The sequence below is a fragment of the Oreochromis aureus genome, linkage group 3 (genome assembly GCF_013358895.1).
Source record: "Oreochromis aureus strain Israel breed Guangdong linkage group 3, ZZ_aureus, whole genome shotgun sequence".
Taxonomy (NCBI): domain Eukaryota; kingdom Metazoa; phylum Chordata; class Actinopteri; order Cichliformes; family Cichlidae; genus Oreochromis; species Oreochromis aureus.
The window spans coordinates 83,071,703-83,094,752 of record NC_052944.1 but is presented as its reverse complement, the minus strand read 5'-3'; the positions used below and the strand labels follow the sequence as shown (position 1 = coordinate 83,094,752).

Below are 23,050 nucleotides of genomic sequence, written 5' to 3'. Positions count from 1 at the left end.
CCGTTGATTGTCATCATTACGGTAATCCAAATAAGGGTAGACAGGCTGTACCACTCCCGGCATACCACTAGAGAGAGCCAACACACCACAAATGAAGTCTGTTTATTTGGCGCCAAAAGATGAATTGGCCTAAATTTGCACTAAAATATTAATATTTAAAAACTATAAAAGTCATGAACACCAAAAGTCATGACATAATAGTCCAGCTCCAGCCGCACAAAATGATCTAACATATGTAACCCTAATGTCAAAACTGTTCGGCAGAGGAGAGCGGGAAAATTTTCACTAAAATATTAATATTTAAAAACTATAAAATTCATAAAGACCAAAAGTCATAGCACACCATTCCAGATCCAGCCGCACAAAATGAGGTAACATATATGAAGCTTTTCTCAAAACTGCGGGGCGAGATTCGCTGCAAAATTTCAGGCGGAAACTGAAGAATAATAATAATAATAATAAATCCGACGAATAGTAATATGTGTGCCTCTTGGCATAGGCACACATAATAATAATAATAATAATAATAATAAATCCGAGGAATAGTAATATGTGTGCCTCTTGGCATAGGCACACATAATAAATCCGACGAATAGTAATATGTGTGCCTCTTGTCATAGGCACACATAATAATAAGAATAATAAATCCGAGGAATAGTAATATGTGTGCCTCTTGGCATAGGCACACATAATAATAAATCCGAGGAATAGTAATATGTGTGCCTCTTGGCATAGGCACACATAACTAGAAAGGGAAAATTTCAGAAGAAATTTTAAGTGTGCCTATGCTACTGCCAATGAGTGTAGTTTGCTTTTAATGTGGTTCAATTAGCGCCGGTTGCCATCTATAACACTAGAGGGAGCAATATGCAACATGAGCATAGTTTGCTATTTATACCACAAGGAGGAGGGAAATGGAATACAGCTGATTTTCAATTTAAAGCAAAGTAAGCTGTATTGTGATCTCTGTTATATGCAGCATACAGAGATGAGGGAAAGATGCTCCAGTTACATGATTACCAAAGAAGTTAATAGATATAAAATAAATAAAATAAATTATGCTTTAGTGTCAGGTGTTCAAAAGAAGTGACAATTTAGATTTTACAGTTTTGAGTCGTTTAAAGTGGTAGAAATAAATGTCCATTAAGCGGTATTCAATTTGTATTTCAAAGGTATTTTAATGTGAAAGGGGAAATTCCACATGCAAATTATGAAATTTCCCCTTGTGGGACTAAAATGTATCATGTTATTCAAACAATATTTTGTACAAATACCATTTACAATAATGTATGACATTTAAACATGATATTTAGATTGTGGTAAATAGCAAAGCAATATAAAATAAAAAAGGAAAAGGAAAACATTCAAGTAACTTTATATTATGAACCGAAGAGTAAGGCAAAAGTATAAATGAAAAGCATACAAGCATCAATGTATATAGATAAACCCAACAATCATATGACCCCCTATGAGCAAGCACTTTGGCGACAGTGGGAAGGAAAAACTCCCTTTTAACAGGAAGAAACCTCCGGCAGAACCAGGCTCAGGGAGGGGCGGCCATCTGCCGCGACCGGTTGGGGTGAGATGTAAACAAATCCAAAACTGTCCACAGAGCTACAGGGGGCACACTGGGATCGCAACAGCAGCCATAGAGGGAAACAGATTAGGATGTTCTTCCCAGTACTGAAGTGGGTCGGCTTTTCTTATGTGTGCGTTTTTCTCTGAGAGGTATGTCTCCACTTTAGTTTCTGTTGATGAGGCACTCACGGATACTTCTGGATAAGGGTCATTTGGAAGCAAGAGGTTGGCTGACTTTGCAAAAACAGCTAGAAAGAGATAAAAGTAAAACACAATTTAAAACAATAAAACAAGAGACATCACAAAGCGCAGCTCTTCAGTTAGCAAACTGGCAAGTAATGAAGTTCTAAAAAATAATTGGGAAAACAAATCTAACTTTAGAACTAAATGACCCAAAACTATATTAAAAAGGTAGTAAAAAAAGAAATTGGCTTAATACTGGTGTCTTTGGATGAGGTAAGTCGCTATGTGAGGTAAAAACCACATGTGGCTGTAATTTGGTGGCCTGTATACAGTTCCAATCCAAGCATGTAGTTGGTTTAAATGGGTTTAATACTGGTGTCTTTTGATCACTTGACTGTATATATAAACCTGTTGAACAAAAGGTGCATTTTAATTTCACTATACCTGCCCATCCTTGTAGCCGGTCTCTACTAGCGTGGCACAGTTTCAAGATCAGTGTAGGGCTTCTCCACTGCCTTCACTGGACAGAACACATCTGAGGAGTTATGAATGGATGGATGACTTAATGAATGGATGAGATTATAGTTTGTTTCAAACAATATCAATAAATGTTAGAATATAAAGTAAGAAACAAAAAAATACAAATGACCTGTTATGGCAGGGATCCCATCAGGTGCAGTCTCTCTGTTCACGTTTCTGGTCAGCTCTTCAATGGATGAGAGCGCATCAGCAGTCTTATCTATCAGTTCCCACTGGGTGAGCTGTCCTTGTTGGTGGTAGAGTGTGTTCAGAAAAACTCCCTTTAACAGGAAGAAACCTCCGGCAGAACCAGGCTTAGAGAGGTGCAGCCATCTGCCGTGAGCGGTTGGGTGAGATGTAAACAAATCCAAAACTGTCCACAGAGCTACAGGGGGCACACTGGGATCGCAACAGCAGCCATAGAGGGAAACAGATTAGGATGTTCTTCCCAGTACTGAAGTGGGTCGGCTTTTCTTATGTGTGCGTTTTTCTCTGAGAGGTAGGTCTCCACTTTAGTTTCTGTTGATGAGGCACTCACGGATACTTCTGGATAAGGGTCATTTGGAAGCAAGTGGTTGGCTGACTTTGTGAAAACAGCTAGAAACAGATAAAAGGAAAACACAATTTAAAACAATAAAACAAGAGACATCACAAAGCGCAGCTCTTCAGTTAGCGAAATGGCAAGTAATGAAGTTCTAAAAAATAATTGGAAAAACAAATCTAACTTTAGAACTAAATGACCCAAAACTATATTAAAAAGGTAGTAAAAAAAAGAAATTTGCTTAATACTGGTGTCTTTGGATGGGGTAAGTTGCTATGTGAGGTAAAAACCACACGTGGCTGTAATTTGGTGGCCTGTATACAGTTCCAATCCAAGCATGTAGTTGGTTTAAATGGGTTTAATACTGGTGTCTTTTGATCACTTGACTGTATATATAAACCTGTTGAACCAAAAGGTGCATTTTAATTTCACTATACCTGCCCATCCTTGTAGCCGGTCTCTACTAGCGTGGCACAGTTTCAAGATCAGTGTAGGGCTTCTCCACTGCCTTCACTGGACAGAACACATCTGAGGAGTTATGAATGAATGGATGATTTAATGAATGGATGAGATTATAGTTTGTTTCAAACAATATCAATATCAAATGTTACAATATAAAGTAAAACAAAAATACAATTACCTGTTATGGCAGGGATCCCATCAGGTGCAGTTGCAGTCTCTCTGTTCACGTTTCTGGTCAGCTCTTCAATGGATGAGAGCAGTCTTATCTATCAGCTCCCACTGGTGAGCTGTCCTTGTTGGTGGTAGAGTGTGCTCAGTTGCAAAGACACTAAGATCACTTGGCAAGTCCATATCCCTCACAACCTTGCAGTCATTTTGTGTTAGTGAATTACACAATAAATGGGGTTGTGATAACTGTGATATGTATTCAGAACACCTGATTGGAGGCAGGCGTATGGCTGTGATATGTAAAGGTGATCAATCAATGTGTGTTTTTCGGTAGTTGCAGCAGTAATAAGTTGTGCATATCCTCTTGACTGAAACAGTTCTTGGATGGGTTTTTTTCCTCTGCTCATAAGGTCCTCATTGAAATCTCCACAAACAATAATTGGTTGGCAATTCATCATTTCCAATGAGTCCAAAAGACATTGCATTTGTGGTAAAAACCTCACGTGGCTGTAATTTGGTGGCCTGTATACAGTTGCTATCAAAGCTGTGACTGGCGATTCAACCTTGATAACAACAAATTCAAGGTCAGTCACATTTTGCAGGTATTTTCGAGACTCTGCTGTAAGAACTGTTTTGTAGTACATTGCAACTCCACCGCCATTTACCTTTGCCATGTCTGTATGGTTTGTGTAAGAGACGTGTCTGTTGCGTGTGGCCATGTTGTATTGTTCCAGCTGGAAGCGGGGAGAAACTGATGATCCAGACAAGTGAGTTTCTGTTATGCATAAAACATCAGCAAGGCTGAGTTCATGGTGGCATCTCATGTCCTCCATGTGAGTTGGGAGACCTTGTGCATTGTGATGGATAATTGTCAATGTGGGGACTGTGGGAACAACTGATTTTAAGAATTGCAACAGTGGTCTTGCATTCTCAAATGATGCATGTCTCATATTTTTGAGTGCATCTGTGATGGCAGGATCAGCATAGATTTTCCTTTCATCAAAGTCTGTGATGTACAGTCCTTTAAGTGAGGTTGTGCGGCTGAGTGCGACATAGGCCATTCCAGGCTCAAAAACACGCTTCAAACATACTACTGCTGACTCCATTGTCATGCCTTGTACTTTGTGAGCTGTACATGCAAAGGCCAACTTCATTGGAAATTGCCTGCGAAGAACTCCTTTTTACTTGTAGATTCTTCACATTTCTCAATATATACGAGGTTGTCTGAGGATCCTTGTATTTTTCTGCGAAATTTTTTTGCCCAGAATTTTGATTGTCCAGCGTAAGTCCAATGAGATTCACAGTTTTTGGTCCATCCTGTGTGGTTGTCACAATGTTCGTGATTGTTCCAAATGTCCCATTAACAAGCCCATCTTCAACATCCAAATTTCTAATAATCATAACACGCACTCCAGGTGCAGCTTGTATGTTATCAGGTAAATCTCTTTTGTTGCCTTTCATCACATCTGCCAGGAGGACCATCTCACCCGTTCGTGGGTCTTTTCTGTAGTCTTCGGCCTGAATATTTATGACATCAGAATGAAGAGCAGTTACAGTTGCTGAATTGTGTTTGTCGACCTCTTTGTTTGTAGCATAAATGTGTAATACATTAGATGGACAGTCTTTTATGTCATGGATAGCTTGTGTGAGCAAGGCTTTATCATTGGCTTCAAGAGAATCTGTTTTTTGCTTCACTCTTATCCTGTTCAGAACTTCAGCAAAAGAATGATCATCTTTCTGTCGCATGATTTCTGTCAGGTTGACCATGTGGAAATAGTCTTTCCAGAGATCAAGGACATTGTCCTCGTACACACAGAGTGGTTTGGCTTTTTCAAGGGGTGGCAGCTGGTAAAAGTCTCCTACTGCAAGGATAGACATCCCACCAAAAGGCTTCTTGTTTCCTTTGATCTGCTGAAGTCTCCAGTGGATGTAGGCAAAAGGTCTTTAGAAACCATAGATATCTCATCAATGACCAGAATCTCTGCATTTGAAAGTGAAGCTCTCACTTCATCCAGTCCATTGCCCAGTCCCTGATACGGCGGTTTTAAAGATTTTGGCAGCTTTAGCAGAGAGTGCAGTGTTTTCCCAGATATGTTAAAAGCTGCAGTGCCAGTAAATGCAGTCAGCAGTACTGCAGGGTAGGACATGTCTGCTTGGTCACGGAATCTGGGGAGTTGGTGCAAAATCTTTGTTGCCTCCTCATATATGCACTTGATAACATGTGATTTTCCACAGCCAGCTCCTCCAGAGACAAAATAAAAGAACTGCTCAGGACAGTGACCCCACACAAGTTTGAAACACCACTCACGCACTGCGTGAGAATATGGATGCTTGGGTTTCATTCAGACTTTGGTACATTTTTCTGACAAAGTCTGGGCTCAGCTTTGGTGCTATGATTGCTGGCATGGCTCCACTGCTGCTACCACTGACTTGGTAGTCTGGAACAATGTCCATTTCATTTTCGTCAGTGTCATGTCTGGATTGTCGTTGGGCCACACACTCTAAACGATCTACTTCAACCTCAGGTGCAAAGGTGTTCCATGCATTGATAAGTGGGCCTTGTTGTTCAATCTGTTCCAATGCCCTTTCCATTGTTTTGCCATGGCTTTCATAACGCTTTTGTTAAAGGTAACAATTGGCCGTACTGCAAAACCATGTTTTCGTCCACTTTTGTAGAACTGTTCGGATGTGGGGTGTTCTGTGTTTTAAGGTCATCATTTGATCGGTGTGGAAAATAAAGTTTTAGTAGTCTGCTATAAAACTTTTCTGGTTGTTTCTTTTCTGAGAACCGAGGATATCTGATTATTGCAGGTTTCCCTCTTGTTCTCTTTTGAATATAACCCATGTTATTCAAAAGAGGATGGCATTTTGACTCTGTTTGACGGCTGTAGAGAATCCTGTACTCTGAAGCAAATTCAGCCAAACACATTCTTTCAAACTCAGGTGTTCTGGGTCTGTTTGCATATTTTTCTGGCAATCCAGACATCCACACATTTTCATCATCTGGTGCCATGCTCTGCAACCTGCTCATCGGAGACTCATTTTCAGGGCATCATCATCAGTCTGTATGAACACCACACTGCGTGAACACTTTTTTAGTGGCAGGCTGCATGTCCTTGCCACGGATTCTTGGGCACTGACTTCTCTGTGTTTAGCATATGCCTGCATTATCTGTTTCATTTCATCTCTTTCATTGACATTGGACTTTTGACCTCCTGGATGACTCCATTAAGAAATTGTGTCATCTCAAATTCGGGTTTAGAGACATAAGACATCATGTACATCAGGCAGCTGTAGTCATCAATGACATATTGGATGTCCATGTTGGCATTCCAGGCTCTCAGCAGATCTGCATTGTATGCATTCACCCAGCAGTCATTAGGTTCACGCTTTAAGAGGATGACATGGCCATTGCTTAAATTGAAGACACAATCCAAGTATTGTTCATAAGTAAATTTGCATTTGTGAAGCAGCTCAGACAAGTCCTCAAACGAGGAATTTGGGTCACAGAGCAAATCTCTCAATGGCTGGAGTTTTTTTGGCCTCTTTCTGTGTTTTTGCGAGAGCCATTCGTCTCTTTTTTTTGCTTTTGTTTTACATTTGTGCCTTTCTCCTTACTTGTGCTATGCTGCTTATCATTGTGATCATCGTCATCATCTGGGCTTGGGAAAGTGATCATTGTTTGGTCTACGGGTAGTTTGGGAAACCCAAACCTACATGACACATTACCTTTTTTGCAGGATCTGGAGTGATTTCTGCTGTGGACTTGAACCTCAGACACAATTTTGTGAAGTTCAGGATCGGCATTTTGGTCAGGCATCTTACATGTTATGTACTTGTCAATAAATTTGTACACGTGGTCTTCAAGGTCGCCCAAATTTAGGTGCATCTTTGACCCAAACCAGTAAATGGATATGAGGGCTACCTCTGGCCTGAAACTCCACTCGATAAAAGTAATCTTCTACTTCACCGATGGGCTGTGCCGGGGACAGGATCAGTGTTGTCATTAGTGCATCGACTCTTTTTTCAAACAATCGCATCACAGTCACAGGGTTGCTTCGGAGAATTTCACACTTTGTGTTCCAGTCAAGTTGTGAAAAATCCACTTGTTCGCCTTGTTGAGTTTTTATGACCTCAACAACCTCAGGCCATCTCATTTCAGCAGCTGAAAATGTCAGGAAAAAAGTTGGCTTTCCTAACTGTCTGACCATAGCATGAAGATCTTTCAGTGCCTTCTCCCAATAGGCTGGAGTACCTCTCAGAGGTTTCATGAAGCGTGTTGCATCTTTGTTATTTATCAGTCTCTCCACTTCGTCTTTATTTTGAAGCATTCTGTTACAAATTCTACGTCCATCCTTGGTGATTGCCTTACCTTTGCGCAATTGGATGGACATGCTGTTTGTAGCCATGTGTGTTTCTGTTACAAACTGTGCAAAGAATAGGTAGCTTTGGTCAGTTGCAAACCGTGTATCTGCAGAGAACAGCCGTGTATTAAAATACATGCTTGGGGACAGTTTGACTTGTCTGGCTTCATCTAATGTGTTCTGTCCAGTTGGGAACTGCACAGGAAAGGCCATGGCTTCAAGTTTAGGAACAGAGAAGAAGCCAACAGGTCTATTTCTTGGGCGGGTGCAATGCTAAATATTCCTTCACCATATGATAAAATGTCCTGTGCTATATCTGGTGGTTGCATACAGGTGTCTAGAACAAGACCGGGGCGAAGTTCTTCCTTTTCTTTCTCCATATCTTGTAAGGGCTCTCCATTTGAGTGTTCAGGCTCCAATAGTTCGTTTACATCATGACATGGCTCAAGTATTCCAGCTGTTGTATCCTCAGTGGTTCTTCTTTCTGGTACAATTTGGTTGTCGAAGTTTCTGGGCAGTGCATCTTGAATATCTGCATCAGCAGTGTCATGTTCCGTCTCGATTATCTGATTATTTGTGGGATCAGCAAAAGTAGCGTCATCATCAATAGATACATCTTTGTATTCTGAATGCATCTCTTTTAGCTTTGATAATCCTGCTAACACATTCTTCATGTTCACAGTGTAGAAGTGTTGGTATCCTTTGAATCTGATGTGTCTTTTCAGTTGTACCTGCAGGAGCTGGGCTTCATTGCTAGGTCTGGGAAGACAGTTTACTGTGGTTTCCACATCCGACGGTACACAAACAACAGCCCCATGTACGGCTCTTTGCTGTCCTTTTGGTAATGCAATGATTTTGGCAAACGGGAGAATTTTAGCAATCAGTTGTCGTTCTAGTACATTTAATTGACTCAGTTCAATTGGAATGGGTGCTAGTGCTAAATTGTTTGCCACTGCGATGGAAGGGATCTTTCCTCGTTGTAGGTGGCTGTCACAGTTGTAGCAAATCCACTCCTCCATTCTTTGTTTTGGGAAAGTACAATTAGCTGAGCATTCCCTGTCACAAACATGAACAAATTTTCCTGTCAAGCAAGTGTCAACAATGTGACTATTTTAACATACTTTGATCTTTTGCAGTGTTTAACTTGATTAGGAAACAGAGTTCTGTGGCACACTGTACAGACATGGGTGGGTCCTAACTTAATTGTTTCACCCGGAAAGCTAATGTGGCTGCTTGCATCACACTATTCACTACAAGCTGGGGCTGTGCTTCAGACTGTGGACCCTGCTGGAATTGTGTTACTAGTCGTCTGTATTTCTTCTTTATTCTCTGCGCACACAACTTTTTATAAATGGCGAAAGATGCAGTGGTAGCCATTTTGTGTCTCTGGTACTCTGCACAGCGCTGTATATGGTGCAGTCTGAATTGTGAGTCATTGTGGTACCTGGCATGAATTGATTTTTTTTGTTTGTGCCTGTAGTTTGGATCCGATGCATATTTTGTTCTTATGTATGCCTTCTTCTTTTCTCTGACATGATCCTCTTTGTATTTCTGGTCCATATATTGCTTCTGTCTGGTTTGAAAGCTGGCATCCGTGTTGTACCTCTGGACCATATATTGCTTCTGTCTGGTTTGAAAGCTGGCATCCGTGTTGTACCTCTGAACCACATATTGTTTCTGTCTTGTTTGAAAGCTGGCATCCGTGTTGTACCTCTGGACCACATATTGTTTCTGTCTGGTTTGAAAGCTGGCATCCGTGTTGTACCTCTGGACCACATATTGTTTCTGTCTGGTTTGAAAGCTGGCATCCGTGTTGTACCTCTGGACCACATATTGTTTCTGTCTGGTTTGAAAGCTGGCATCCGTGTTGTACCTCTGGACCACATATTGTTTCTGTCTGGTTTGAAAGCTGGCATCCGTGTTGTACCTCTGGACCACATATTGTTTCTGTCTGGTTTGAAAGCTGGCATCCGTGTTGTACCTCTGGACCACATATTGCTTCTGTCTGGTTTGATAGTCAGGATCTGTGGTATATCTTCTGATAATGTAGTTTCTCATTTTTCGTTGAAAATGATGATCACTTTGGTATCTCTTCACCTTGTGGGCTTTTACTTTTTCTTGAATATGAGGATTTGCATAATAATTTTTGGCTGATAATAGTCTTTGTTTACGGTAATGACAGTTTTCAGCATATTGAATTTTCATAGTCTGTAATCTTTTCATTCGAAATTCACGACAGCAGGCATATCGTTCTCTTTCATGTCTTTTTTTGTTAGTCTTCTTTGCCACTTCTTCAGTTGAAGATTTGTCTTTAGCTTTTACATACTCCCTCTGACTTTTTTGAGCTTGACGAATAGCTTTCCCACGTCGTCCTTTATTTAATCTGCTCACATTTCTTGCTTTTTGGTGGGTTTTATCTTTTACTTTATCGCTTTCATTATTGAGGCCAATTTCTTGTTGTTCTTTCTGGATGTTGCTTGTTGGGTCAACAGATGTTTCAAGTTGATGTTCACAGATTTGATTTGAAGCCATTTTGTCTTGTGATGAGTTTGAAGTATTTTCTAACATTGTCATGTAGGTTTGGGCCGATTCTGGTTGAGGCACTTGCACAGTGGAATTTGTGATTTGTGGTTCATCATTTTGTGGTGATGATGTAGCTGTTGCTGCTGTTGCCCGAGTTGACTGTGCAGGCTGTTCGTTGTGAGTGCTGACTCTTTTGAAAGAAACAGGCACAAACTCATATCTTGCATACCTGCCTTGATTTTGAAAAAGGTTATGCAGGTGGTTGATCAGGTCATTCACATGAGTGAAAGTGAGCATGACTGCTGTTCCATTTGGCTGGGGTAAACCTGCTACACTTCTTGAATGTGAATCAAATAATCCATACCTCCCAGATTTGTCACGGAAAACTGCAATGCACTGAGGTGAAACCATGAGCAAAGCATAGTTCACATCTGTTGACAGACATACAAGGCGACTAGCAAGAGGCAACCACCACTCTTTTCTTTGGTAAGTTTTGTCTGCTGCTTCCAGGTATCCATACCTTATGTTGTCCATTTTCACACTGTAGACATTTATGTCAGCATGAACTTCTTTGGGCAGGTCCTCCATGGTCAGATGATCTTGTGTATAACGCCTCTCCTGCTGAAGATTTGTTTTAATCCAACAGTAGAGTGCATCTCCCTGTTCAAGCACCTTATCAAGTCGGGCTGTGTTGAACTGGTGTTCCTCATTAAGGTAGGCCAGGAATGTGAGGGCATTACATGTGCACTGATGATTTCGAGAGAATTCTGTGTACCTTTCATCACTTTGACAATGAGTTGCACTGACACACCAGAAGTGCTGAACTGCGTTGCTCTGTAGCTCCTCTGTCAGTAGTTGTTCATTTGTGTTGTGGAAAGGCTGATCAAGGAATGGTAAAGGTGACATGTTATTGTTTAGTATTTAATGATAAGCATTTCAAGGTTGAGCAAAAACATATGCAACTCTTGGTACAATGATGTAAGACATTTTTTAAGTGGCAAGGGTTGTATAAATAAAGATTTTCTTTAAAGAAAAACATTTTTAACTATGGTAAAACAATGAAGCAAAATTATATCACTGCTGAATCATATTACAGCATAATCTAAAGATACACAGCATCAGATAAGCCAGAAACTGGTAGAAAGAGTGTGACAGGAACAGTGAGAGAGAGCAGAGGTGGGAAGTAAAAATGACGAATATTTTAGATATCTGCAATTTGCTTGAGTGCTGTTTTTTAATGACCTTTTATAAAAGTCACATCTGTACTTTCTGCTCCTTATATTTTCCAAGCAGTTAATTACTTTACATATAACACATTAGCTGTTTCCTAAAATGTCGGCTGTATCCTTCGGAGGACCCGACCTACGCGGTCTATGTGGGGCGGGTCCTTCGAAGACTGAGAAGGCCGGAAGTACGAGGCTGTGAAATGGGACGGTCTAGCCTGCAGATTTGCGTCACCACGGTGGAGTTTAATAAACTCGGCCAGGACACTGGCGAAAATTCTCGACTGTCTCACACTTCTGTTTAAGCAGTTTTCTGTTTGACGTTTATTCAGCTGTGTGAAAATCCTGGAGGAAACCACCCAATTGATTAATAATGTTTTATTTAATCCAATAATCTTATAACTTTGATCTCAGACAAACCGATGTACTTCGAATAAATAAAACAGAAAAAAGGCAAACAATTAAAATTTTAAGTTATCCAAGTGACTTATATATATCATGTTTAACCTGGGTAGCGAAAGAGCGGGCGTCTGAAAACGATGAATTTAGGAGTCTGCTGCTCTTGCCGGCTGGAGTGACCATTGCCGCCGCCGCCGCCCCCCCCCCCCGGCTTGGTATCGAGTGGGTGGGTAACAGACGTCTCCGAAAACGTCGGCACACTTTTGCAAATATACGATAGATAAATCAAGCAGATATTTGTAATTTACACTGCTACTTTTTTCGCATGAAAATATGTTAAAAGTTTATCTTGCGACCTAGAAAGATTAATAAGACTAATTTTAAAACTTAGTAGCGACCGCTATTGTTGGCACCTGGAATTTGACTGGGCCGCGCTATGAATTCAAATGCGGCCTCCGGAGGATGCAAGCGACGTTTTGGGACACAGCTTTTATTTTAGGTTGCTGCCAGCCTTCAAACATCTACTAAATTGCAGCCTAAATACAAACATATGAAAGGAAATCATGTTTACGTATTATTTGTAAGAGGATCTCAGATGCTCTTAAATCAGATGTAATTCATTCACTGATTTCAGATTAAACCAAATGGTTCTGTACATGTGACATAGTTGTGTTACGTTTTGTAAAGAAAGTACACAAAATTCAGTTACAGGTTAAATGTGATAGAAACAAAATACATTGACATCCATCTTGATAAAAGATGAGTGTCACAAAGCCATGTTTGTATTTATTCTGAACAATATATATAGAAATAGATAAATAGACAGACATAAATACCTGTTGAGATGTCTGCATTTTAGGAATGTGATGAAAGACATTGGCAAATGTATATGCTTAGTCTAACATTTTAGTATATTTAGTACGAGTTAGCAAACATACTTAAGGTGAAAGACTAAATATCAACCCCGGTGATTATACAGCAAACATCACATGTATATTAATTGGTTATAGACATTTGTGGGCATACCTTTTTAGGTGGAGAATTTGATGCCATGTGGAAATCATCGGTTGCCCAGACTCGTTTTGCTGGTGGACGAGTTTCTGAACTCTGATAATACAGTTAATCAAAATTAGAAAACCTACTAACAGATTTGAAATAGAGTGTAACACTGGATACTTTAAAGAAAACATGAAACTGTAGCGGTTACTAAACTTACAAAGCAATTAAAAAAAAAATTGAAGCTGTTTGCATAACTACTAAGAAATTTGAAGGTTAGTGTAACTTTAAAAACTTTAAACAAAACTAACAGAAGCGAGAAAACAAAATTCTTACTTTTTGCATAAGGCTAACATGTAACCATATGTCTTTAACATTTAATGGTAATGTAACTGTCCACTATAAATCCTTAATGGAGGAATACTGTTTTAAATTTACCTTGCTGCCTGGAGGACATAAGGAGGTGGGTCTATTCTCCGTTTCCAAGGACAAGCTGGCTGGTGCTGTCTGCTAACCCAGGCAAAAAAGAATATAATGTTAAGACATTAAGTGACCTGACACTTTAATTTCACTTTACAATGCAATGCATGGCATGAACTGTTATGCCAGTTGGGTAACATTACAAGACAGAAATGGTCAACTGTATGGGTAAGTGTAAACTTTGCTACAATGTCGTAGCTGCACCACGGAGCAACACTGTAAAGTTCACTAAACATACATGTTTTAAAGCCATTATTCAATTGTTAATTATTGTTAAATAAATATTGTCAAATAATGGAGATCTAGATTTCAGTGAAAATAATTGTGATTATCATTTTTGCCATAATCGAGCAGCCCTACGGGTGGGCATACCTTGTAATTTCTTAATAGAGGAATATTTTTTGATATTTACCTTGGTACCTGGGGAACATAAGGAGGTGGGTCTATCCTGTGTTTCCAAAGATAACCCGGCTGGTGCCGTCTGCTAACCCAGGAAAAAGGGTATAGAAGACATTAAGTGACCTGACACATTCATTTCATTTAAATGTTCTGTATACCATACACTGTTATGCCAGTTGTGTGACATTATAACAAAACATCCTAAACTGCATGGGTAAGTGTTCTTAACTGTCTCAAACGTGTTTTGAAAACTGTTCAACTGTCTGTGATCACTACCATATCCTCATTACCTGGTCAGATGGAAAACTACTGACTGCCTCATCTTGGTTGTGGCCAGTGAGCATTGCAGGATCGACCAGGTCAAGCGGTTTCCAGCGCTTCTTTTGTGCCTGGGATCTTTTATTTTTTTTCGGCATCTGGTAGAATGTCAACATAAAAACAGAATATTAATTATTGGCATTTCAAGCAATTTGTTATTTTAACCCTCTGATACATTGACAGACAAGAGGACTACAAGAACAAAAAAAAATCTCTCTTTTCTTTAAATAGACATATTGATAGTGTCACTACCCGGTCTTAAGGCTTTGTTAAGTAAAGTTCCATAACAGTTTGTATATTGTAATTGAGAAAGTGATTACCTTGAAAGTTGGGAGGCAGATTTGTTGACCACGACAGTTACTTCGTTTTGGTGTACAGTAATTGGGAAAGTAATTACCTTGCAAAGCTGGGAGGCAGTGTTGTTGCTGAGACGCTGGTCAAATGCCAGCAGCAAGCAAACCCAGATGTTCACAGCTCACAGTTACCACCTCAAACTTTTCAAACAAATCTTACAAGAACATTTGGCAAAGTGATTGGCTTGCAAACTTAGGAGACAGTCTAGTTGCCCACAACAGTTTTGTTATAGAGTAATTGGAAAATTGGGTACCTTGCAAGGCTGACAGGCACTCTCGTTGCTGGGAGGCGGTCTTGTTGCTGGGGCTCTGGCAGAATGCCAGCAGCAAGCAGACCCAGATGTTCACAGTCCTACTTAACACCTTAAACTTTGCAAACAAATCTCACAGAACAATTAGCAAACTGATTGTGTAACACTGAAATGTAGCCTTGTACTGTCTGGTTTAAATTTCCTACTGAGAAACAAAGAGGAACTTTACTGTTTGGAAGGGAGTAAAAACACTGTACCATCTAATCTTAAAAGTTTTAATTACAAACAACAGCTCTGGAATAAAATGACATCCAGCGCTAAACACACCTATTTTTTTCTAAATATCAGCTGAACACATACATAGAAAATATAAGGGGGGGGCACTTACCTTGGCTGAATCAAGAGTTGAGGTATAAAAGGCTGCTGTAGTTAACGCCTTATAAAGACAGACAAAGAGAGGTGTGAAACGCGACTACAACGCAGCTATTGTGTCGTAAGCGGTGAGAGTCACATCTTAAAAGTTTTAATTACAAACGATACCACTGGAATAAAAATCAGTCATTTTGTAGATATCAGCGTCAAGACACAGAAAATACCTTTAAAAGTAAATCACTTTCAAAATCAATTTCAAACCGGGAGACGCTTAATATCCGCTAACTAGCCAGCAACAAAATACCACGAGACAAAGAGAGGTGTGAAACCCGACTGCAATGAAGATATTTTTTGAGAGTCGCATCTTAAAAGTTTCAGTTACAAACGATAGCACTGGAATAAAATCACAGTCATTTTGTAGATATCAGCGTCAAAACACAGAAAAGCAGTTTCAAAGGTCAATTTCAAAACCGGAGCAGGGACAGAAACGCTTGCCGTAGCTGAATGTCCGCTAACTAGCTTTAGCATCGTGCCGAACGTGCCGAAACAAAGAAGTCGATAAAGAAACACATAAAAAAAATCACTTTCAAAGCTAAATTTCAAACCAGAGACAGAGAGACGCTTACCTTGTCATAGTAAATCACTTTCAAAATCAATTTCAAACCGGGAGACGCTTAATATCCACTAACTAGCCAGCAACAAAATACCACGAGACAAAGAGAAGTGTGAAACCCGACTGCAATGAAGATATTTTGTGAGAGTCGCATCTTAAAAGTTTCATTTACAAACGATACCACTGGAATAAAATCACAGTCATTTTGTAGATATCAGCGTCAAAACACAGAAAAGCAGTTTCAAAGGTCAATTTCAAAACCGGAGCAGGGACAGAAAGCTTGCCGTAGCTGAATGTCCGCTAACTAGCTTTAGCATCGTGCCGAACGTGCCGAATCAAAGAAGTCGATAAAGAAACACATATAAAAAATCACTTTCAAAGCTAAATTTCAAACCAGAGACAGAGATACGCTTACCTTGTCATAGTAAATCACTTTCAAAATCAATTTCAAACCGGGAGACGCTTAATATCCGCTAACTAGCCAGCAACAAAATACCACGAGACAAAGAGAGGTGTGAAACCCGACTGCAATGAAGATATTTTTTGAGAGTCGCATCTTAAAAGTTTCAATTACAAACGATAGCACTGGAATAAAATCACAGTCATTTTGTAGATATCAGCGTCAAAACACAGAAAAGCAGTTTCAAAGGTCAATTTCAAAACCGGAGCAGGGACAGAAACGCTTGCCGTAGCTGAATGTCCGCTAACTAGCTTTAGCATCGTGCCGAAACAAAGAAATCGATAAAGAAACACATAAAAAAAATCACTTTCAAAGCTAAATTTCAAACCAGAGACAGAGAGATACACTTACCTTGTAAAAGCTTACGGTGTGTCTTTGTAAACACTTCAGAAATCACTGTAAGTTCAAGTCCAAAGCGGAGGAGGGGGGAAAACGCGTTACCGGTGAAACGATAGCCACGTTGTCTTACAAAATCACGTCGACGGTCAATTTCAAAGCGGAGGAGAGGCGAAGAGACGCGCCCCGTTGAGTGTCGTCATTGCGTAGTGTCGTCATATGCTAGCGGTGCTAGCGGCGCTAGCTAGCTAGCCGGCTATTAGCAACACGTAAGAAAATTGTCGCTAATATGCAATGTCTTGATAAAACGAGCAGATATGTGAAGTTTACACACCTACATTTTCGCCTGAAAATATCTTAAAAGTTTAGTTTGTGACCTAGAAACACTAATAAAAGACATATAAAACGAAGTGGTGTCCGCCATTGTTTCAGTGGTAGAGGCGTGCTATGAATTGTGGGATATGGAGTTTCCACCGAGCATACAACTTTTAGGCTGTACTACTCCCGGTATACCACTAGAGAGAGCCAACACACCACAAATGAAGTCTGTTTCTATGGGGCCAAAAGTAGAATCTTTCTCAGGAGCCTAGAAATTGGCCCAAATTTGCACTAAAATCAAAATATTTCAAAAACTATAAAAGTCATAAACACCAAAAGTCGTATCATACTAGTCCAGCTCCAGCCGCACAAAATGATCTAACATATGTAACCCTATTGTCAAAACTATTTGGCAGAGGAGCGCGGGAAAATTTTCACTAAAATATTAATATTTAAAAAACTATAATATTCATAAACACCAAAAGTCATAGCACACCATTCCAGATCCAGCCGCACAAAATGAGGTAACATATATGAAGCTTGTCTCAAAACTGCGGGGCGAGATACGCTGCAAAATTTCAGGCGGAAAAAGGAAAATAATAATAACTAGAAAAATTTGCATTTCCTGGGAAAATGCTGTGTGGATGCCTTATTGCTGAAGCTGTCTGCTCAAAAACTGAAAAAGATGAAAAGTTGCAAAAAGTTGTATGGTGGTGAAAAAAAAAAAATTGCCCTGAGCAGGATTCGAACCTGGGCCTCCTGCTCTCAAGGAAGCTACTCATCTCACTGAGCTAAACTCATCCTGACCAAGAAGAGGTGGAGAGACGGCCAACTCTGCTGAAATGAGCAGAAGCTGCTGAGAATTGTGATGATAAGAGGAGAAAAGGCTGAAAATTTTGCAGAAAAGAGGTGAATCAGCAGAATTTCTGCTGAAAAGAGGCAAAGAAGCAGAAAGTTGCGCTGAAAAGAGATGAATCAGCAGAATTTCTGCTCAAAACAGTTTTTCCTGAAAACAGCTGAGACTTGTGCTAATAAGAGGTGAAAAGGCTGAAAAATTTTGCAGAAGAGGTGAATAAGCAGAATTTGGGCTGAAAAGAGGTGAAAATTCTCCTGAAAAGAGTTCAATCAGCAGAATTTCTGCTGAAAAGAGTTCTGCAGAACTCAAAAGAGTTCTGCAGAACTCTTTTCAGAATTCTGCTGAAAAGAGGTTTTGCTGAAAACAGCAGAAAAAGCTGGGATTTGTGCTGAAAAGTGGTGAAAAAACTGAAAATTTTGCTGAAAAGGGGTGAAAAAGCTGAAATTGAGTTAAAAAGTTTAACTGTTAACTGAAAGAAATGTTGCCATAAGCGGATTTGAACCCCGGCCTCCCAGTCTGAGAACGGAAGCTCATCTCACTGAGCTAAAACACAGGTCATCCCGGCAAGGAAAATCAGTGAGGCCACTGATAATATGGCAGAAATGGGCAAAAAATATTGCAAAAAAAATTCAATATCTCAAAAAGTATAGAAGTTATGAGCACCAAAAGTCATAGCAAACATTAGCAGAAAGAGCAGAATTTTTTAAAGTTTGAACTGAGAAAATCGGCTGAAAACTGAGGCAGTAGTTTAGCGGCAAAAAACGTACGGAAACCCCAAGAATAATAAAGAATAAAGAGAAACAGGAAAACAATAGTGTGGAAGCCCTTTTAGGGCATCCACACAATAACTAGAAAGCGAAAATTTCAGAAGAAATTTTATGTGTGCCTATGCCGCTGCTAATCACTGTAGTTTGCCATTCATACAGCTACAGAGAGCAAAACTCAGAAGAGCAGCCATTCTCCACCATGAACTATGGTAAAAACAAACACCGCTCACGCTTCACAGATGACAGCTTACAGTTTTGTGTAAAGATGAAGTTACTTCGTACAGCGCCGATTTGCAGACGCTGTGCACACAGGTTCATGAGCAGAAGTCCCATTGTACCATGGCAGACCCGACAATTTTTGCATGAACACGCTTTGAAGCATTACATTATGGACCACTTTTCACACATGGTTGGTTTACCCACACAGCCGGCTGTGCATTCACTTTTGTTTTTGTTATTTTTACACAGTGTTCTGAATGATTAACAATGGTCTACAGCCAATCTTGTGTATTATTATACAAACTGTGGTTGTAAGATGCAGATAACTATTTAATAAAAAGCTAAATATTTTATATGATGAGAGTAAGAAAGAAAAGTATATCTTTGTGTCCCCTTTCCTGTTAATGCCCTACCTGGCCCCCTGGCAAAAGCTTTGCTAGATCCGCCCCTGCACAGTTACCAGCTGTCAGCTACACAAAAACAGGAGCTTGGTGTATATTTGTCTGTCAGAAACAGTTCATAACTTCCTTCAACTCATTCATGTCACCTAAAGGGTAAACCTGTTTCTCCATCACCAGTTCAGCTCTGATGATTCAGTAAGGACATCTCCTGGTTTGGACCAGCCGCTTCTACAGCTGTGCCCCAGCAAACATCAGCTGATACTAAGATAAGATAAGATAACCTTTATTAGTCCCACATGTGGGAAATTTGTTTTGTCACAGCAGGAAGTGGACAGTGCAAAAGTTATGAAGCAAAAATTAGAATAAAATAAAATAAGAATAAATACAGTACACAACTGTACAGAATAGAATAAAACAAAATACTATATACAGTAGAATAAAATAGAATAAAATATACAATAAGATAAAAATAGAATACAAATGCTATATACAACTGAGTAAAAAATACAACGATGCCAGGAAGATTATTGCACTTAGTGTTATTGCACATGTGTGTGTTTGATCAGTTAAAGTCTTTGTTGTGGAGTCTGACAGCAGTGGGGAGGAAAGACCTGCGAAATCTCTCCATCCCACACCGTGGGTGCCGCAGTCTCCACTGAAGGAGCTGCTAGAAATTAAAATCAAATGAATTCTAACAACAGCTGATCAAGCTTAAACGTGCTGCTGTTCTTTAGCGCGATGAACAAGAGCGAAAAAGCCGATCGTTGATCAGTTTCATGAGTGAAGTTGCAACTGGCGAGAGAGAATGACAGGGGAGGCTTCGTAACGACAGAATAAATCGTAATGTTTTCTCTGAATGTGGGACGATTCCGTTTGTACGGCAACTCTGACGAACCAACCCTTATGAATATAATAAAGTTCAACATCAGTAACTTACCGCGCACACAGCTGTCGTGCTAGCTAGCATGCAGTACGATTGTAAAAGGTCAGCACAACGAAAATAAACTACACCTAAACTCTGTTTATATCTGACCCAAATAGAGTGCAGTTCATAACTTCTTACCTGAAATTCAGTTCACCCTCAGCTCCTGCCTTCGCTTTCCCTGATCCACGATTGACCTCCAGGTTAGCAACCACCTTCGCTTTCCCTGATCCACGATTGACCTCCAGGTTAGCAACCACCGGTCGATCCGCGGTGGCCTGCCCCACCTCCTATGTGTGGTTCGCGGCATGTCCTTTCTGTCACACACGGTGGATAGCTGCCCTCTGTTGTAGCTCCGGCTAGCTCCACCACCAAAGAACTCAGTTATTTTTTCCACATCGACCACCATCATCGGCCCATATAAGCGAAAAATGAGTCCAGCTAAAACACAGACTTGGCGAGCGATCGGGTGTTGCAACAAATTTTAGCCGCGTCACTATAAGCCCAGCCTGGGTGCTTTGAGGGTCGCTAGCAGCGCTAGCTAGCTATGCTAAGCGGCGCTATGGTAGCCGGCTGGCTATCAGCAACACATAAGACAACTCTTGCTAATATGGGATGTCTTGATAAACGAGCAGATATTTGAAGTTTACACACCTATATTCTCGCCTGAAAATGTCTTAAAAGTTTAGTTTGTGACCTAGAAACACGAATAAAAGACATAGAAAAAGTGGTGGCCGCCATTGTTTGACTCGGTAGAGGCCTCTGTAGAGGCGTGCTATGAATTGTGGGATATGGAGTTTTGGGCCAAGGATAGATCTTTTCGCCTGTACTACTCCGGGTATACCACTAGAGAGAGCCAAGACACCACAAATGAAGTCTGTTTCTATGGCGCCAAAAGTAGAATCTTTCTAAATTTGCACTAAAATATTAATATTTAAAAAACTATAAAAGTCATGAACACCAAAAGTCGTACCATAGTAGTCCAGCTCCAGCCGCACAAAATGATCTAACATATCGTTAGCTTCATAGCATAAGTGCCTAAGTCATTGTCTGGTCAAAGTGACTTAGGCAATTATGCTATGAAGCTAACGATATGTAACCCTATTGTCAAAACTGTTTGGCAGAGGAGCGCGGGAAAATTTTCACTAAAATATTAATATTTCAAAAACTATAATAGTCATAAACACCAAAAGTCATAGCACACCATTCCAGATCCAGCCGCACAAAATGAGGTAACATATATGAAGCTTGTCTGAAAACTGCGGAGCGAGATTCGCTGCAAAATTTCAGACGGAAACTGAAGAATAATAATAATAATAATAAATCCGAGGAATAGTAATATGTGTGCCTCTTGGCATAGGCACACATAATAATAATAATAACTAGAAAGGGAGAATTTCAGAAGAAATTTTATGTGTGCCTATGCCGCTGGTAATCAGTGTAGTTTGCCATTCATACAGCTACAGAGAGCAAAACTCAGCAGAGCAGCCATTCTCCACCATGAACTATGGTAAAAACAAACACCGCTCACGCTTCACAGATGACAGCTTACAGTTTTGTGTAAAGATGAAGTTACCATTACAGCGCCGATTTGCAGGCGCTGTGCACACAGGTTCATGAGCAGAAGTCCCATTGTACCACGGCAGACCCGACAATGTTTGCATGAACACGCTTTGAAGCATTACATTATACACCACTTTTCACACATGCATTCACTTTTTGTTTTTTGTTATTTTTACACAGTGTTCTGAATTATGAACAATGGTCTACAGCCAATCCTGTGTATTATTATACAAACTTTGGTTGTGAGATTCAGATAACTATTTAATAAAAGCTAAATATTTTATATGAGAGTAAGAAAGAAAAGTATATCTTTGTGTCCACCTTTCTCTGTTAATGCCCTACCTGGCCCCCCTGGCAAAAGCTTTGCTAGATCCGCTCCTGCACAGTTACCAGCTGTCAGCTACACAAAAAAGGAGCTTGGTGTTTGTCTCTCAGAAACAGTTCATAACTTCCTTCAACTCATTCATGTCACCTAAGGGTAAACCTGTTTCTCCATCACCAGTTCAGCTCTGATGATTCAGTAAGGATATCTGGTTTGGAACAGCCGTTTTACAGCTGTGGCTGCAGCAAACATCAGCTGATACTAGAAATTAAAAGCAAATGAATTCTAACAACAGCTGATCAAGCTTAAACGTGCTGCTGTTGTTTAGCGCGATAAACAAACAAGAGAGAAAAGCCGATCATTGATCAGTTTCATGACTGAAGTTTCAACAGGCGAGAGAATGACAGGGGACGCTGTCATAAAGTTCAACATCGGTAACATCGCTAACTTAGCGCGCACACAGCTGTATAGAAACTCTGTCGTGCTAGCACGCAGTACGAGTTATTGTAAGTGATTGAAGAAGTCAGCACAACGAAAATAAACTACACCTAAACTCGGTTTATATCTGACCCAAATAGAGTGCAGGTCATAACTTCTTACCTGAAATTCAGTTCACCTCACGCTCCTGCCTTCGCTTTCCCTGATCCACGATTGACCACCGGTCGATCGGCGGTAGCCTCACCGCCTTTTATGTCTCGTTCGCGGCATGTCCTTTCTGTCACACACCGGTGGATAGCTGCCCTCTGTTGTAGCTCCACCACCAAACAACTCAGTTATTTTTTCCACATCGACATCAGCTGATACTAGAAATTAGAAGCAAATGAATTCTAACAACAGCTGATCAAGCTTAAACGTGCAGCTGTTGTTTAGGCGATAAACAAACAAGAGCGAAAAGCCGATCATTGATCAGTTTCATGATTGAAGTTGCAACAGGCAGAGAATGACAGGGAGGCTTCGTAACGACAGAATAAATCGTAATATTTTCTCTGAATGTGGCACGATTCCGTTTGTACGGCAACTCTACGAACGAACCCTTATGAATAAAATAAAGTCCAACGTCAGTAACTTAGCGCACACAGCTGTATACAAACTCCCGTCGTGCTAGCTAGCACGCAGTACGATTGTAAAAAGTCAGCACAATGAA

The 23,050-nt window shown here is 40.2% G+C and overlaps 1 protein-coding gene and 1 long non-coding RNA gene across 3 annotated transcripts; both read right to left on the bottom strand.

The window, feature by feature from the left end:
- Positions 1 to 1,153: 1,153 nt before the first annotated feature.
- On the bottom strand, positions 1,154 to 2,517 carry LOC120438338. Its single transcript, XR_005611807.1, has 3 exons — positions 2,411 to 2,517; positions 2,206 to 2,296; positions 1,154 to 1,826 (listed from the first exon to the last, which is right to left on the bottom strand). It is a non-coding gene; the product is annotated as an uncharacterized LOC120438338 (long non-coding RNA).
- Positions 2,518 to 2,549: 32 nt separating this feature from the next.
- On the bottom strand, positions 2,550 to 4,628 carry LOC120438310. Of its 2 annotated transcripts, none has more exons than XM_039608725.1 (3): positions 3,462 to 4,628; positions 3,259 to 3,334; positions 2,550 to 2,877 (listed from the first exon to the last, which is right to left on the bottom strand). In XM_039608725.1, exon 1 carries the CDS (start codon positions 4,603 to 4,605, stop codon positions 3,664 to 3,666), a length of 942 nt encoding a protein of 313 aa, XP_039464659.1. In that variant the 5' UTR covers positions 4,606 to 4,628; the 3' UTR covers positions 2,550 to 2,877; positions 3,259 to 3,334; positions 3,462 to 3,663. The 2 variants fall into 2 exon arrangements, with proteins under 2 accessions (XP_039464659.1, XP_039464658.1); XM_039608724.1 differs by having other exon boundaries at positions 2,551 to 2,877; positions 3,259 to 3,349.
- Between the last annotated feature and the right edge of the window lie 18,422 nt (positions 4,629 to 23,050).